Source organism: Aspergillus aculeatus (assembly GCF_001890905.1).
Source record: "Aspergillus aculeatus ATCC 16872 unplaced genomic scaffold ASPACscaffold_8, whole genome shotgun sequence".
Taxonomy (NCBI): domain Eukaryota; kingdom Fungi; phylum Ascomycota; class Eurotiomycetes; order Eurotiales; family Aspergillaceae; genus Aspergillus; species Aspergillus aculeatus.
Window position 1 is genome coordinate 53,902 of NW_017962983.1, and position 16,738 is coordinate 70,639.

The 16,738-nt window shown below is 55.6% G+C and overlaps 9 protein-coding genes across 9 annotated transcripts; 5 read left to right on the top strand and 4 right to left on the bottom strand.

Moving 5' to 3' along the window:
• Positions 1–365: 365 nt before the first annotated feature.
• Positions 366–1,337, top strand: ASPACDRAFT_8149 (putative citrate synthase; the record flags this gene model as incomplete). The annotated part of the gene is made up of 3 exons (XM_020205885.1): positions 366–1,102; positions 1,158–1,240; positions 1,300–1,337. Coding segments are annotated over 3 exons (858 nt in total), but the record flags the coding sequence as incomplete, so codon positions are not given.
• Positions 1,338–2,139: 802 nt separating this feature from the next.
• ASPACDRAFT_43192 (uncharacterized protein) lies at positions 2,140–4,106 on the top strand (the record flags this gene model as incomplete). Its single annotated transcript, XM_020201213.1, has 3 exons — positions 2,140–3,353; positions 3,413–4,001; positions 4,053–4,106. The coding sequence occupies 3 exons, from the start codon at positions 2,140–2,142 to the stop codon at positions 4,104–4,106; spliced, it is 1,857 nt and encodes a 618-aa protein (XP_020055912.1).
• Positions 4,107–4,445: 339 nt separating this feature from the next.
• ASPACDRAFT_60419 (uncharacterized protein) lies at positions 4,446–4,865 on the top strand (the record flags this gene model as incomplete). Its single annotated transcript, XM_020203555.1, has 1 exon — positions 4,446–4,865. One exon carries the CDS (start codon positions 4,446–4,448, stop codon positions 4,863–4,865), a length of 420 nt encoding a protein of 139 aa, XP_020055913.1.
• Positions 4,866–5,197: 332 nt separating this feature from the next.
• On the top strand, positions 5,198–6,062 carry ASPACDRAFT_52278 (RTA1 domain-containing protein; the record flags this gene model as incomplete). The annotated part of the gene is made up of 2 exons (XM_020202593.1): positions 5,198–5,351; positions 5,413–6,062. The coding sequence occupies 2 exons, from the start codon at positions 5,198–5,200 to the stop codon at positions 6,060–6,062; spliced, it is 804 nt and encodes a 267-aa protein (XP_020055914.1).
• Positions 6,063–6,327: 265 nt separating this feature from the next.
• ASPACDRAFT_43195 (uncharacterized protein) lies at positions 6,328–7,331 on the bottom strand (the record flags this gene model as incomplete). Its single annotated transcript, XM_020201214.1, has 2 exons — positions 6,328–7,025; positions 7,118–7,331. 2 exons carry the CDS (start codon positions 7,329–7,331, stop codon positions 6,328–6,330), a joined length of 912 nt encoding a protein of 303 aa, XP_020055915.1.
• Positions 7,332–7,972: 641 nt separating this feature from the next.
• ASPACDRAFT_28881 (FAD-binding oxidoreductase) lies at positions 7,973–9,404 on the bottom strand (the record flags this gene model as incomplete). The annotated part of the gene is made up of 2 exons (XM_020199594.1): positions 7,973–8,719; positions 8,769–9,404. 2 exons carry the CDS (start codon positions 9,402–9,404, stop codon positions 7,973–7,975), a joined length of 1,383 nt encoding a protein of 460 aa, XP_020055916.1.
• Positions 9,405–9,791: 387 nt separating this feature from the next.
• Positions 9,792–10,673, bottom strand: ASPACDRAFT_28752 (uncharacterized protein; the record flags this gene model as incomplete). The annotated part of the gene is made up of 1 exon (XM_020199588.1): positions 9,792–10,673. One exon carries the CDS (start codon positions 10,671–10,673, stop codon positions 9,792–9,794), a length of 882 nt encoding a protein of 293 aa, XP_020055917.1.
• A 301-nt stretch (positions 10,674–10,974) lies between these two features.
• ASPACDRAFT_43198 (Zn(II)2Cys6 transcription factor) lies at positions 10,975–13,257 on the bottom strand (the record flags this gene model as incomplete). The annotated part of the gene is made up of 4 exons (XM_020201215.1): positions 10,975–12,198; positions 12,251–12,757; positions 12,811–12,838; positions 12,905–13,257. The coding sequence occupies 4 exons, from the start codon at positions 13,255–13,257 to the stop codon at positions 10,975–10,977; spliced, it is 2,112 nt and encodes a 703-aa protein (XP_020055918.1).
• Positions 13,258–14,496: 1,239 nt separating this feature from the next.
• On the top strand, positions 14,497–15,917 carry ASPACDRAFT_119149 (Hsp20/alpha crystallin family protein). The gene has a single exon (XM_020196221.1). The coding sequence runs from the start codon at positions 14,573–14,575 to the stop codon at positions 15,659–15,661; it is 1,089 nt and encodes a 362-aa protein (XP_020055919.1). The 5' UTR covers positions 14,497–14,572; the 3' UTR covers positions 15,662–15,917.
• Positions 15,918–16,738: the final 821 nt, after the last annotated feature.

Below are 16,738 nucleotides of genomic sequence, written 5' to 3' on the forward strand. Positions count from 1 at the left end.
TCGCCAACATTGCGTGCATGAAGTCCAGCGTGACCCTGGTGTAGGTGACCATGCTTTCTCCGGGCTGTTAGGGCTTGTGCGGTGTCTGACTGACATTCTGCGGGTAGAGATGGCACGCGTGGTATCATCCGTTACCGTGAAGTACCCATTCAGCAACTATTCCACGACTACGTCTATGAAGATGTTATGCACCTTCTCATCTGGGGCTCTTTGCCCTCGGCCAAGCAGAAGATCGATTTCCGCGCCGCTGTCGCCAAGCAGGCTGTGCCTCCCCAGTCGGTTGTGGATGTGATTGCCGCATTCCCGTGAGCTTCCTTTCGACAACCTTCCCTCGATCAATCTCACTCATATCCTGTCCTCATAGACGCGAGGCCGAAACCTTCACTATGCTGATGGCCGGACTGAGTGCCTTCGCCGCCTCCGATGACCTCGTCCGCGCCTCCCATCGCCAGATCAAGCCCATGTTCCACGGCAACCTTCCCGTCGCCGACGAGATGATCGTCCGTACCATCGCCTACTACGCCACCACCGTTGCCCTGATCTACTGCCACAAGCAGGGCAAAAAGTTCACCCCGCCACAGGCCCACCGCTCCCTGATCGGTAACCTCCTCTGGATGATGGGGATCACCGACCCGCGGGTCGAAAAGTGCCTGGACAAGCTGTGGATCCTGTACGCGGACCACGAGATGACCAACTCGACGGCCGCCCTCCTGCACGCAGGCTCCTCCCTGGCTGACCCCATCTCCGGCATCATCGCCGGGATCGGCTCGGGAATGGGCCCCCTGCACGGCGGAGCGATCGACCTGGCCTATGAGATGCTGGAGATGATCGGCTCTGCGGAGAACGTGCCCGAGTTCATCGAGGGGGTCAAGGCTTCCAAGACGCGGCTGTTCGGCTACGGTCACCGCGTGTACAAGACGCGCGACCCGCGCCTGTCGCTGATCGAGGAGCTGATGAACGAGCACAAGGACGCGATCGACGCAAACCCCATCCTCCGGATTGCCATGGCTGTGGATCGCCAAGCGAACGAGGATCAATATTTCGTCGAGCGGAACGTCAAGGCCAATGCTGATTTGAAGGGTTGTTTCCTGTACACTGCCATGTGAGTTACCCACCTTGCTTAGAAAGCCGACTACGCAATGCTGATGTTAATGCAGGGGCTTCGAGACGAACATGTTCGCCGCCATCGTTGGTCTTTCGCGTGTGCCAGGTGGATTGGCCCACTGGCGTGAGACTCAGAGTAAGTTACCCCTTCTCATTCTACTTGTCTCCTAGAATAATAGCCTAATGGTTTTTTAGTTGCCCCGATCAGGCTCTGGCGACCGCAGCAAGTGTATGTCCCTTTCACCGAAGCTGAACCCAAGGCGAAACTATGATTTCGTGATTGTAACGAGATTCATCCCCCCTGATGCTCATTTATACCCTTTCTAATATTTGCAATGTATCTCAAAATTCACAAGCAACACGTCTGTCTCGAAGACTAGAGTCCATGTTCCTGGTAGTCAATTGATCACGCGTAGAGATCGCTGCTATAAGTCGTAGCAAATTATGGAAACCCTTGATATTCGCTTCCATCGCACACGCGTTGCCCAGAGGGCATTTTTCCCAAACGTGTTAAGATTTTATCACGGAAGAGGCTCGTGGTGATTCGTAGTGGACTAGAACGGCTCAGAACGTTGATAAGCATCGAATCTCAAACCCTACAAAGTGGGTATGCTTCTGAGAGGAGAGATTCGATAAGCTCCACGGAAATTCAAGTCGTCTCTGGCTTCAGCAGGCTTTCGGTGTCTCACGTAGGTCAGTGTCAAGGCACTTGGGTGGTATGAGGTGTAAGTGTGAAGGAGAACCCCGGCTCTTGCGGGGTGACCCGTTGATTCAGAGCATTGCAATCATATGGGACATGTATAATGCGAGAAAATCATTCTCCAATCTCCCGAAATAGCTCGTAATTAAAATCTTTCTCGCAGCATTGGGGCTAGGCTGTGGGCGGGAGCAAGACAGGATTGGAGGATGATGGATTGCGGGATTGCGGGATTGCGGGGGAACACCCTAGAGCCCAGCCAGGCCAAATGAAATAAATGATTCAGTATCTGGGTAGACTTGACTGCTGTTTTAGCATCATCCTCACAGATCAACATCATGGAGCAATCGACATTGTCCGCTCAACGAGGTTCCCTCGGGCGCACCGTGGCCTTGGTTGCCAACGAACGGCTGGCTCGCGTCCTCTACCATCCCGATGAGGGCCTCTACCACGTTACCACTTTCACAGAGAATGAATACCCGAAAGAAAGATTCGTCTTCTCTGGCACGACTCCGTTCCGCGTTCAGGAGGTCGATTCCAACGGGAATATTGTACCTGGCTTGGTGACCGAGTCCGACCTCACATTCGGCCGATGGTGCTACCAGCAGAAAGCGGAAGACTCAGCACCGTGGGCCGACATCAACGACAACGTCGCATCAGACTTCCTCGTCAACATACTCTGTCGCTGGACGGGCTGGGACAGTCGCCTCACCAGCATCTTCGAGACGCAACTTCGCTGCTCCACCCAGTATCTGGCCGACGCCTACGCAGAGAACCGGCCTCCTCCCACTCGGGACTCGAGCTTCATCACCTGGGAACAGTCCATCGTGGAAGCCAATATCAACCCTCTCCACAAATGCCGCATGCCGGTTGATCCCAAAACACAGCCCACGAGTGGCTTCAACTTCAAGCAGGCCGAGGTTGCCTTCATGGCTGTGCAACGCGATCTCATCGACTCCTACGGGCCCCTAGAGCAGGAGCTTGCGCCTCTGCTGAAAGCCGCCGGCGTTGACCCACGAACCGCGGCTCTCCCCAACGAGGTCGTACTGCCAGTTCACGAATTCCAAGTCAGATTTTTGCTTTCGCGACCGGAGGCCGAGGGCAAACTCCGGCTACTGCCTCAGAGACTCAAGGCCCTAGCGCAGGCGTCGACACGGAGCATGACGATCCCCTCCCTCCCAGGTCTGGGCATCAAGCTCTCGCTCTCCATGTTCATCGGGGACAATATCCGTACCATCAACCACCGGTCTGCCTATAATGCCGTGCGCTACTGGACTGCTGGCATGCTCGATCCAGCTCGAGTCTGCGGTTTGCAAGGCATCCCGCTCGAGATTCTCCCCGAGGTAACATGCGCCAATGCACTGGGCGATCACCTGGCATGTATGGTTCGATGGGATCCCTATCACAGCTCGCGGCCCCCCGTCGACGCGGACGTGGGTTACGCAGTGACCGGGGCGTTGATTGAGCCAGCGGAGATCGGAAAGAAGGGCTGCGTCGCCGAGTCGGCCTTTGAGTTGACAAGCTTGGCCGATCGTCTCAACTTCCTGCGCGAGTGAGTGCCCACATCCCCGCCTCAAACCTATCCAAGCAAGCATTAATTGAAACTCACAGCTACACTCGCGTCTACTTCCGCTGCTTCCTCACGCCCCTCTTCCGCAACGGCCTTTTGCTGGATGCGCACGGCCAAAACTCCCTCGTGCGGTTCTCGCGCAGCACCGGCCAGATCCTGGGATTCAGCTCGCGGGACATGAGCGGCACGCGATTCACCGGCACGCACTTCACGCGCACAACGGGGATCGAGATCGACCCGCGCATGAGCAACCACGATATGCCCGTGCCCGACCTCCTCGAACGCGCCTACTTCATTTTCTTCGTCGTGCACCTGTGCCCGTTGCTGATTGCCCTGGACCTGGATTCGCTGTCCGCCGCCAGCTTTACATCGGCCGAGCTGCTGACGGGCGCCGCCAGCCCCAAGGAGTCGGCGGATTTGGCAAAGGGCAACGGCTGCGCGGTCATCGTGCGCGAGCTGCACGAGATCATCCGCGAGCATGAGACGCTGGTCGGCGAGGATGCCTCTGCCGTCAGCTCGCGCGAGCTCGCGGCCGCCGCCCGGGCAATCTGGCTGGAGAAGTCGACGTGGCAGTTGCAGTGTTTTGTGTCGCAGCGCATGCGGGCGGATTGGGCGTGTCGCGATAAAAATGTGAGTTCCCTCCTTCCGGTGTTTGAAGATCAAATTCTGACGGTCGCATAGGATAAACGCTCGTTTGCTTCGGTTCCGAATGTCTTGGTTGCGATGTCTGGTTGATCCTTTGATGAGAGCCGGTGGTGGGGTTATTCATGAAGCTCGAGTCTTGTCTAGCTGGATGTGGGGTATTTGAGTCAGATCCCGTTCTAAGGGGGTTGCAGATACCCAAAACAGTGAGAGAGTCCCCGGTATATAGTTATCTGGTGGAATGCAAATGCAAAGCTATCACTGCAGTTGATAACCCCTCACCCCTCATCTCCGCATAATTATACCTGAATAGGCATTCTTCTTACCATGAGATTGCATCATCGCATAGACCGGCTGTCCTCATATAAAGCCGATCCCGTTGCAGTATGAATGATGGTATATTCTTGAATTAAATATACTGATATAACCAAAATGCCACCCTCCAAGGCCAAGCCAGTCATCCTCTCCCTAGAAGCGATTGCCTCCCAAGCCCCAGAATCTTTCCCCGACCCCTCGCACGGCCATCTCACTTGGCGCACTCTTTTCACCCACCCCACCACCCCAACTAGCGACCTCTGTGCTGGAATCGCCATCTGTCCTCCGCAAACAGGCCACCTCTGTGCCCACCGTCACACGCAGGCAGAGCTGTATTATGTGCTGGAAGGTCGCGCGACGGTGACGATCGACGGGCAGCCCCACCAGATCGCCAAGGGCACGGCCGTGTTTATCCCCGGGGATGCAGAGCACTCGGTCATGAACGATAGTGATGAGGATTTCAAATGGCTTTACGTTTTCCCTGGGGGGAAGTTTGGGGATGTTGTCTATCGGTTTTCGGAGAAGGCCAAGCTGTGATGGCTGACGAGGACTTTGCTGCACCGTTGCTATTTATAGCTCGGCCCCACTGTCGTTCTCGTTCTCGCTCTCGTTTTCGTTCTCGCGAGTAAGGTCCAGGCATAAATTATGTTGAATAGAAGGTTGATGGATGAAAGGGGTCCATCTATGCTGGATCTTTATGTGGAAGTATAGGGGGTAGAGTGCGTAGGCAGCAGGAACGGCATTATCTAGATTATAAGAAGTCATGAGCTGGTGTAGCTGGTGGATCATTGCTCCACGCTCATTTTCGCTCTCCAACGCGACAGTCACTCGTTTAGTCTTTCTTTCTTTCGACATTGTTCTCTCCGAACATGGTTGACAGTACGAACATCTACGGCTTTGACCCCAGCGTGGCCGCTGCAGTCGTGGCAGCGCTGCTCTTCGGAAGCAGCAGTCTTTTACACTGCTACCAGACCTGGAAATATCGCGCCCGTTTCTTCCTCGTCTTCATCGTCGGCGCCATCAGTATATCCCCATCCCCTCTTCAGCACGCTCCTGTCTTCAACTGATACTAACGCACTCGCAGTGATGACCATCGGGTACATCACCCGTATCATCTCCGCCCAATCCCCAGGCGAACTAACCCCCTACATCATCCAATATATCTGCATCCTCCTCCCTCCCTCGCTCTACGCCGCCTCGATCTACATGCTCTACGGCCGCATTGTCCTCCTCGTCCACCGACCCGCTTTATCGATCATCGCCCCCACCAAAGTTACCAAGATCTTCGTCCTAGGCGACACCCTCTCCTTCCTAACCCAGCTCGGCGGGGGGTCAATGATGTGCTCGACCTCCACGGCCCAAACCGGCCAGAAGGTCCTGATCGTCGGGCTGATCATCCAGCTCCTTTCCTTTGGGTTGTTCTTCCTCACGGCCGTGATCTTCGAAATGCGGCTGCGCAAACTGATGCTCTTCCGCAGACGAACGCACTGGCGCACGCTGCTTTACTTCTGCTTCGTGGCGGCGGCGTTGATCATCCTGCGGTGCGTGTACCGGGTGATCGAGGCTGCGCAGGGTTCAGGCGGATTCTTGGCCACACATGAGGCGTATATCTATTGCTTTGACGCGATGCCCATGTTTGTGGTGCAGGCGGTGTTTCATCTGTGTCCGCCGGGGAAGGCATTGCGATCATCAGAGGGGGAGAATGACTATGGAGAGATGGAGGAGTTGAAGTAGGGTGTGCGACTAGAGGTAAAATCACGAAGCACTTGTATTAAATCGCTGAATAGAGAATTGGATGATGCTTTATACCTCGTCCAAGTCATGAATATGCACAGGTCGCTTGTCATGGTGCTCGCTTCAAACCGAACCAAAGTCCAACTACACTATACACATGAACGACCATCACCTCCCAAACTCACGCACTAGAGATCTTCTCACTCTTCCAGAAAAAGGTCTAGTAATCTGCCCAGAATGACACCCCTCCCATCCGAAGACGCCCCTACCAGGCGGTATGCCCCCCGTCACAAACTAGCGTCGCGCCAGTCATAAAACTACTGCCCTCGCTCATCATCAGCAACGCCAACCCGCGAAACTCCTCCGGCTGGCCCAGCCTCCCCATCATATTCTCCGCCTCCCAGACCTCCTTCGTAGCCGGGTCCTGATCGATCACCATCTGCGCCATGGGAGTGACCACATGCCCCGGACAGAGGGTATTCACCCTGACCCCACCACTCCCATCAGCATCCACCTTCGCCCACTCCATTGCCAAACTGCGCCCAAGCTGGACAACCGCCGCCTTGGAGGAGTTATAGATGGACGAGTTCATCCCCTTGTTAGCAATCAACCCGCTCATACTGGCCACCAACAGAATCGATCCGCGGGTACGATGGGCCCGCATCTGTCGCCCCGCCGCCGTGGCGGTGTAAAAGACCCCCTTGTAGTTGGTGTCGATGATCCGGGCGATGTCATGGTCAGTGTAATCGAGCGCGTCGGCGACGTGGTTGATCCCCGCCGCGGCAATCACCCCGTCCAGCCGCTTCCGCCGCGCCGCGATGGTCGCCAGCGCCGTCTCCGTGGCGGGCCGGTCCCGCACGTCCAGCGAGGTGTAGTGCAGCCCGCCGCCGAAGTCGGGGCTTGCCCGCGCTTGGGCGGCGTGGAAGTCTGCATGCGGTGTCGGGAGGAGGTCTAGGCAGTGGACTATTATCAATATTCAATATCAGTATCTTCGGGCTACTTCGCAGTGATGTACTCGCTTGTGTGAGAAGTAATAAGCGGGACCGCGTGCATACCTTCACCCCCGGCCTCGACGAGTGCTTCCGCCATGTTCAGCCCTAACCCTCGGCCGCCCCCGGTGACGGCAAAGACTTTGCCCTCGAGGTCGAATTCGCGGAAGCGCTGTTGCTGCGCTGGTCCCTCGGGGAGCGGCTGTTTAATGCTGGTTTGTGCCGTGCTGGAGAGCCGAAGGCTATGCCAAACAACTGGGCGGAAAGCCCGTGGGCGCATTATTCTTGCTGTGAACCGACGGTGCATAATGAAAGCACTTGCAAATGAATCTTTAGTTGTGTTATCAGGTGGTGTTGGGCATGTTAATCATTAATCCAGAATTTATAATCTGTATGCGCGGCATCTGCAGCCGGAGAGGGCAGATCTACCAAGAAAACAAAGCCTTGGCAGGTCAAGGTGATAAGGTTTGAAGACATGGTGAGTGCGATGAATGATGCAACGATGGTGACGTTGCGATGGTAGAATCCGCGATTGTCAAGCGTCCGGAGATTGGATCCGGTTCGTGGCGGTTCCTCTCCCGTAACTTTAAACGGGACGATCGACTCGAATGTATTTGAATGTGTGGACAAGAACTTTCAGAACAGCGGCTGACGTTGCCTGGATACAGCAAACATGGGGCGGCAAGTGCCGACACGGCCATGGGACGTCATGTTGAGATATGTCCGTGCGGTGGACATGACACCATGATGAACTCAGCTGGTCGCTATGGAGGTTGCTTTCTAGTTGCTTTTACGCCAAAGAATGCTCAAGGCAAACGTCCCGATCGCGTCGGTGTCCTATTTATGATTGTTATTACCACAATGAGCAGGAAGTAGAACACAAATAGAGCTAAATAACCAGGCGCAGTTCGAACAGACGTCTCAAAACCTCGCCGTGGCCGCCGCAAACACCCCTCGAGGATCGTGTTTGCCTTTCATCTCCACCAACCACGCATAGTTCTCCCCAAATGTTCGCGACATTTGCACCTCCTCCGGGGCCGTCAGGGACAGATACGTCGACGGGAGAACATTCTCCTGATCAGTGCGGCTCAGCTCGTTCCAGAAGTCCTGCCCCCACGCAGTCGCAAGGTCTAGATTCTCTTCGCGCTGCGCATTTCCTATAATCTCGAACACAAAGTGGGCTTCCCTGGCCGGAAATACCGAGTCAGAGTGACCCTGGGCCGATGGGGTGCCGGTCCGAAGCTCATGCATGGCGACGAAGGTGTGCGGATCCGTCGGCATCTTCAGGACGCCGGTGGAGATCACGTCTAAGACCTCTTCGCTCAATCGCTTCAGGCTGATCGTCCGCACACGCCCACGCGTATGGGACGGCACCATTCGATCCGTGTTGGTCAGATAGGTAAGGGGCGTTGTTGGTTGGACGGCGTAGTGAGCCACCGGAGCTAGAGCGCTAATCTTCTCGGCCCATGATTGTCCAGTCTTGATGTCGGAGGACGCCCACACGAACAGGACAACCAAGGTCTTACCGTGAGGAAGGTTGAAAACACTCTGTTGCAGGCTGAGCTCTGCAGGGATCCCTTCGGCACATAAAGCCTGGTAGCCCGTGTTGTACTGTCGGATGATTGCAGGGAGATCATCGGACTGGAACGCAATGGCGCCTGCGAGAGTCTGCCGATGGTCAGAGTCGCCGATCAGGAATATGTGGATCAAAACATACTTGATCCAGGCGGTGCACCGGAATCGTGAGCTCAGCGACAACCCCGAATGCTCCCCCCGCGCCACGAATGGCTTTGAGCAGCTCTGCATCGGCATCCATCAGCTCCCCCTGAGCGTTGATAACTTTGGCTGCCAGGATTTGATCGACTCCCAATCCAAATTTGGCACTGTACGGTCCGTAGCCACCGTACATCGCCCAGCCCGCGTATCCGACCGAGGAGACCGTCCCGACTGCAGCGGCGAGCCCACGCTTCTGCAAAGCACGGATCAGATCCCCGCCGAGGATGCCTCCCCCGATCCGCGCGGTCATGGACTCCTGATCAATTTCGACGTAGTTAACCAACCGCATGTCGACCGCGACCGCCCCATTTCGGAAGAATCGCCCGAAGGAGTCGTGGCCTCCCGATCGAATTGTGAATGGAATGTCGTTAGCCACCACGAAGGACACGATACAAGCTACAGCCTCCACGGTAGATGGACGAGCAATCACAAGGGGATTCAAGTCGGGTAGAGAAACATATGCCGCGCGCAGCTCTGCATACTTGGGCGAGGATGGGGTGACATATTGGATGGATGGGTTGTTTGCGCAGAACCCGACGAGTTTCTGCAGTCGTTCCCTCGCAAGGTCTTCAGCCATAGCGTCGGCTATTCTCTGCAGTCAAGCGCGCTGATACTGGGTAGATTGAAAATGGTGACACCGTGATGGCCTTCTGCTGTTCATATATGCAATACGTCATGTGGACCCAGACCCCGCCAAATCTGTAAGATCCTTTGTCTTGCCGTGCGGAGGGGTTGCACAGGATTTAGGACTGTCAATTATCCGCTGAGTCAGATTGCAGGAATGTGTCGAGGAGCTAAATTCCGACCCCGATAGGCTGTAGCGTCTGTGTCTGCGTGGTACCTCATCCCTCGGAGTTTGATGTGTTCCGAGCGAAGCAAGGCTGGTCAGCAAAAGCCTCAGATGTCAGGTAAGTGCATATTGGTCAGCAGCCTATTATTCAGCATCCTCGGACCCCTGCACCCCTCAGTCCATGAGCTCGATCAAGTCTTGTCTACCGGTTCTCTGCGCATTCTCCCGCGCACTGCCAAAAGGCCCTCTCAAGTCCGGATCTCCCCCTCTCGCCAGCAGCCACCGCACCCGGTGTCTTGCGCCCGCCACAACCGCATAGACAATGGCATACCGATGTGTCATGTGCTGCGTCTCCTCCGCCGCATTCACTTTCGCACCCCGCTCGACGAGCAACTCCATGATTGGGATCTGCGCACGGTCGGAGTCTTCGTTCTGAATCTTGTGGTCCGGACAGACATGTGGATTCCAGCCACCGGGACATCTACCCGCCGCGCGGTGCAGCGGGGCGCCCTCTTGGATATTGGCGCCCGCATCGAGAAGTAGGCGGACGGATTCGAGATTCCCGTAGTTGGCGGCCAGTTCAAGCGGAGTCAGCCCTTGAGCGCCCGTGGTTGGGCCCACATCGTCCGGATTGAACCCGTGGGCGAGGAACCATTCCAGCACAGGGGCATCGTTGACCACCCGACTCAACATGATCCTGTCTACAGGACGGTGAGTGTGGGGGTGCCATCCGCGCCGGTTGAGAAGATCGAATAGTCGAAGGCGCTGGTCTTCTGGGCCTTCAAGGATGCTGACAGGGGTGCGTTCAAGGATGGGGGCGCCACTCGTGAGGAGATACTCGGCTGTTTGGAGGTTCCCTGCCTGAAGGGCATGGGTCAAAGCTCGATGCAGAAAGGCTGGGCTCAGAGGTTTTGTGGACAGTGCCTCCTGGAGGGCTGAGAGAGGACCCTTCCGACAGAGGTGGTCGAAGGGGGTGCTTGGGGGTGGCGTGCGGTCAATGCAGGTGCGATCGATGGGAGAGCTGATGGGGAGATCATTGTAGTATCCAGCACTCATGGGAAGTCCAATTGCTGGTCGCTGCATTCTTGAGGCCGATTGCATTTGAGCTGCCTGTGCTCGCCGCATCGCCTCTTGCTGGAGAAGACGCAGTGCGTGCTGATTGGAAAGTGCATGTTGTTGCGGCATGGTTGGATTGGTGATGGGATAATTGACCAAGGCGTGGCGGGCCCCAGTGCGCGGGAAGAGCCTCCTTATATACGCCAAGGGGCAGGCGGAGAGGATACTCCTGCTAACCCATTTGGGAAGGGCCATTGTGTACGGCATTCAGCGCATGCCATCGCCGCTTCTACATTTGACTTCATGGCTGCGCAAAGATCCAGTCCATCGGAGACAGGTACACTTGGTTCGGATCGATGCCCGTTTGATTGAACCCGAGTAAAGAAGCGTAGTCAATGGCATCTGCCCGGGTGGTGGAACCCAGAATCTCTGCTTCACCCGCGACACCATGAGCCCCAAGGCTCATGTTCGCATCCATTTGAGGCGAAAATCTCTGCGTGCCACCAGCTGCTATGGCATCGCTATTCGGCGGTTCCAGATTACTGCGACCGGGGAAAGATACTTGCATTTCGAGTATCCTTCTACGAATGTCCGCTACCATTCGTGGTGGCTGTGGGAATCCGTCAGGCGATGCTGCCTCGCGCGCTTCCCAGGCCTGAAGAACGAGGCGCGCGATGACCACGAATATAGACGATTGAGTCGCCACGCTACCCACGTTGCGCGCTTCGTAGTTTTCACTCATGGATTCCCAGATCGCAGCGGTTTGTTTCGCCGATCGTCTCCGCAGATCTTGGAGAATGTGTATGTAGGCGGGTAGCGGGAAGTACATGAGCAGAAACCACCGATATCCCACGGTGAATGGGGAGGCCATCAGTCTGGTGTCCGAGTCGAGGACAGTAAGGGCATGTTCTAGAGCCTTGTCCAGGGCGGATTCTGTCGGCTTTTCGCGAGCTTTTGCCTGTTGGGTGTAGTATTCGAGGAGGTAATTCTTGGCCACTGTCCCACGTACCGTCCAGAGAACCATGTACTGCAGAGGATTATCGAGGCTACAGGAGGCGAGATACTTGCGCTCTATAGTATTCTCGAACTCGGCCATGTCGCTGGGATGCTCTGATGTGCCCACCATGCGATGGAGGAGGGGGTTCGTGAGATCAAGATGAAAGGGACTATGACGGACGAAGTCTGCAATCTCACTCCGAGCCACAGTAAAGATTGCCTCGGTCGGTCGGTCGTGTGCGGCAGGCATTGCCATCATCTCGGGTCGGAGATCAAAGTCGTGTATGTTGGCTGGTGGCCGACAGTCCCAGGTTGGTTCTAATGGAGCTGTTCGGTAGTCGAACATCTCGCAAATGCGGCTATCGAACAGGATGAGAGACCACCACAGCCGGCGGCGCATCTCCCCTTCCAACGCCGGGTAGCGAGCATTGGCCGTTTCTTGATGTAAGCACATACGGCGCGCAATGCGGATAGCCACAGCCAACATGGAGGACAACGACCGGGGGTCCGTATCTTGACGTATAGACACCTTTCCGTGGTCAGGTCAGTATCTGAAACAAGACACGATCTCATGCACCAACCAGGTAGAAAAACAGCGCAGTCAAACTGTCGCGATCGGGAGATCGAAAAACATCACAGCGCCGCAGCGCCTGCTGGCAAGCGAGCTGGTAGCTGCCTAGTTTCTCTTTGCGAGTAGCGCCCAGCACCTTTTGGCAGTCCTCATCCGTGCAACTCAGCAGAGCCATACAGTAGATACCGAGCATTAGTGCCTCCAGTGCCGGAGGGACCTGCGCTAAATCGGCTGCGGCGTCGATGATGCGGGATTGCAAGGTGGGCGTGTGGGTGACCTTGAGCAGTGGGTCAATGTTATCCAGATACGTCTGCCAAAGTCGAAAGATTTGAGCCTGGTCTGGGTGCGCGGCTGCAAGATCCATGTCGGTCGCTGCAGGGCCGAACAAGAGATAATCATTCGGCTCGCGCTGGTACATCTGGTTCCAGACAGTCGTAATCACGCCCTGGCTCACATCCTGGCCGAGACCACCATGGAATGCCTCATCGTCATGGTCAGGGTCCGTTGCATCCGCTGCCTGGGGGTTACATCAGTCCAGTCATCCCGATCTCAATCTGCGACTTGCATTACCCTTTGATTCATGGCATGCCACAGGTTTCTAAATGAAATATGAGCTAGCTGCACTAGAGATTTGCTTTTGTTCTGTAGCGGTGAAGGAACCCACACTGCTTTGGGCTTCGCATCCGATGGTCGTTCTAGCTCGGACCTGCATGAGCTTGGCTCCCTCTCACCGGGTGAGGTCGGGTCATCCGGCGAAGGATGTAACGGCTGAAATGGGATATTGTTGTCGCGTAGGAGGTCCTCATAGTGACGGAGACGCTCTAGGAGGTCGCGCTCGGCGAAGCGTCGACGTCGCTGGCGCGTAGCCAGCACACACTCAGCGCCCGCGCGAAGGCAGTTGGCACAGGGCGATTTGCGATCGCATCGGATCTTGCGTTGCTGACAAAGCACACAGGATAAGACTCGGTGTGGCTTGAAGCCAGGAGCGGTGGGGGGCGACTCTGCAGGGGTGGACATGACAGACAACAGCAACCATTCTTAGGAGACATACGGATGGATGGATAGATGGCTGGTTGTAGACGGAAGAGAGAGTCCGAGGCAGACGCGACGCCGGCCGCCGGAGGTTATGGGCTGCGGTGGCAGCCTGAGGCATCCCGCTAATGCCTTGCTCGGGACTTGGAATTCCCGAGGCTGCTCATCATCTTTCACCAGTCGCATTTGTGCATGCTTGAATTTCTAACTTGATACATTCTGATGATTTATATTCAATCCTAGTAGCTAACCATCAAATACACCTAGTTCCATGATACATAACGGATTTCGAGACGTAGAAACCACCTGCGTGGCCTTACATAACTGGAACTAGATGTAAGAGCTATAACTCTACTCGACAGACTGCAAATCAACTCCTTGAGAACAACTAACTAAATATACTCTCAAAAGGAAAGTATGCCCAGCTCACGTACAGTGTACTCATAGCTATAGGGTGGCGCTGTAACAGGACTTTGTGCTCCCGGCACGGATAGGGTCAACAACCCGAGGTCAAAGCTCAAGCTCTCATACAATGAGCACGTAGTACTGGTATATCCGAGAGGTAAAACACCCTTACACACTCAGTAGTGGTGTATGTACTTGACGCTGCCAATGAGCAAGAGAGCCAAGCAAATCTACGTGGCCTGCAGTGACTCAATTAGAAAGCTCGATGCGTCGTTGGAGGACGCTGTGAGTCAGCGGAGGTCGGCCTTCACATGGCAGCGCCACAGACAAGGATCCATACTTGCTTTTGGGTCCTACGTAGCCACTGTTCAGGCCTATGGGGTGTTGGGATAGGGCTGCAACGATGCGCCAGCAGGCAGTAACAATGCGAAGTGTGGCTGAGGTGGCGGTGGGCCTCGGGCTTAACTTCTTTTTTAGGCATTTGAAGCCTATAATGGCTTGGGTCTGAGTCACGGTGCGCTCTTATTGCGCCGCGAAAGGCCTAGCGCGGCATTATCTCCGGGCGCAGTAAGAAGTCCGAGGCTCGGGATATACGAATTCCGCCTTATCTCCGACCGGCAGCAGAAAGTGGCGAGTGATCGCTTCCCAGGCTGGCAACAAGCGTTACGACGACTATATCGCGGTGGCGAAACTCTATCAAAACATCCAGGCTGGTCACCTTGACGTGAATCTATAAAAGCTGTAGAAATCCCGGCTGATGATGATGACTATCTCCATCACCCGAAACTTCATTCCATTAATCCCTCAATCAAAATACCTTCTCTTCCTCTACCTCAATTCACTACTACCATTTCTTTCATAACAACAACAACAAAAACAACGACGAACAAATAATATGGCTTCGATACGCCAACTCAACCAAACTGCTCCCTTCTGGGACTTTATCGCCGAGATTGAAGAACGCGGGTTCTCCCACCACCATGGTCACGACAACGATGCCACCGACAATGAAGAGCAGTGGCACGGTCGAGGAGGTCGCCGTGGACGTCGTGGCCCTCACCACCGCCGTCACCGCGAGCCCACCCCGGAAGACGACGAAGACGACGAAGAAACAATCCACGAAGTAGAGCTAGAGGGGTCTTCCTCAGACAGCTCCGACGAAGAACACGAAGAGCCCCGCGGCCCCAAGCCACACCACGGCCGCAAGGGTCACGGAAAGCACGGCGGTTTCCACGGCAAGGGACATGGCGGTCCTGGTCGTCGTCGCCACAGCCCCGGACCAGGAGGACCCAGAGGCTTCGGACCCCGAGGCGGCCCTGGTCCTTTCTCGGGTCATCGAGGTCCCCACGGTTTCGGGGGCCCCAGGGGTAAATTTGGCGGTCACCACTTTGGTCCCCGCGGAGGCTGCGGTCTTCGCGAAGATGTCGACTTCCCTGAGCCCTTCGGCCCTCACAAAGGTCACCACGGTGGATTCGGTGCCCGTGGTGGTCATCACGGACCGCACCCGTACTGGGGAGGACGCAAGCACATGCGCGGATTCAAGCATGGCGGCCGATGTGGTCCTCCCCCGCCTCCTCCGGGCTTTTTCGGACCCTGGAGCCGATTTGGATTCGACAACAAGAACAACACCGAGTTCCAGCCCGAAGTGGATGTCTACGATACCCCCGACGCTTTCCTCATTCACGTCTCCCTCCCCGGTGCCAAGAAGGACGCGGTGGAAGTCAAGTGGGATCCGCGCAAGTTTGAACTCAGCATCTCTGGTGCCATCGAGCGCCCTGGAGACGAAGAACTGCTGAAGGCCCTGGCGCTGGACGAGCGTCAGGTGGGTGCCTTCGACCGCAAGGTGCGCCTGGGCAGTGCTGCCCACCCGGTCGAACTGAATGCCGATGAAATCACGGCGGAGATGGAGAATGGGGTCCTCAGTGTGCGGTTGCCCAAGGTGGAATCGGATGTGGTGGTGGTGACCAAGGTCGATATTCAGTGATTGGGACTGCTTGTCGGGTTACTTGCTATGAAAGTGAGGCGTTTTTGGGATTCTTGACATACTTCTGGCTATAGTGTTTTGTGTTTTGTGTTTAATTTACGATGTCCTTTTGTCCCAGCAAGCATGATCCATTACCGGAGTGAACTGATAAGCGTAGCTCGTAGCCTGTATGCCTCAAGAAGTTTCAGCGTGTAGGGGGCTCTTAGTGTAATATTCCCTGCGAGCATGTGATGGAGATTGACTTTGACGAGCGTGGAGGTTTCCTCTAGGAGAGTTGTTGGAGTAAGGTAGGTAGACATGGCACTAGGGACCCAACACGGCACCAGGTCGTATATATGAATCTATTGGATATTACACTGGGTGCGCTTATAATTGATACGAACCCTCCAGAGGCGTCGGTCCCTCCTTCGACTCCATTCCTCATGTATGCACAATCCTGGTCGTCTTACTATGCATGGCTAGCCACATTTAGCCTACACGGTTCGCCATGCAGAGTCTCGGAGTCGGAGGCATCGGGGCAGGAGGCTCGTATTGCGCCACGTGCCGAGTCCCTTTCATGGCAAGATATGCGGTTCCTTCTCCCGCTGCATCAGATCTCATCTTTGCTATCAGCCAGGAAAGGAAGGTACATAGAAACCCCACCGGGGACCCTCCGATCCCCGACAACACGAGGCTCTAGAGTGGAAATCACCTTGAATTATACTACTTCGGCTCCGACTCCTCGGGAAGTATAGTATAGTATACTACTAGTATATTGGTTGATACACAGACTGCGCAGACGGTGTTATTGGGGAGAGTCCGGCCTGTTCGATTGTGCTCCCTAACCCATGGAGGTAAGCTTCCTGGTGGCTGATGGCGCAAGCAGAGCCATACGGGTCATCTTCTCGTAATTGCCAGCGATAGATAGCAGTTTGCGAGCCGTTTCTGCAGCGAGACACACCGGTGCTGCAGACGATTGTCCCGCTTAGCCTAGATTCGGGTTAGGGTGGAGCGAGACCCCTGTCATGCAGGGACAGCGAAGCTGCGGACAGAGTCTCACTCCCCCATTTTATTCAAGACCCGGCATTTCAAACACGA

Excerpts from the sequence above, each read along its gene's own strand:
- ASPACDRAFT_119149 (XM_020196221.1), top strand. The coding sequence starts at position 14,573 with ATGGCTTCGATACGCCAACTCAACCAAACTGCTCCCTTCTGGGACTTT.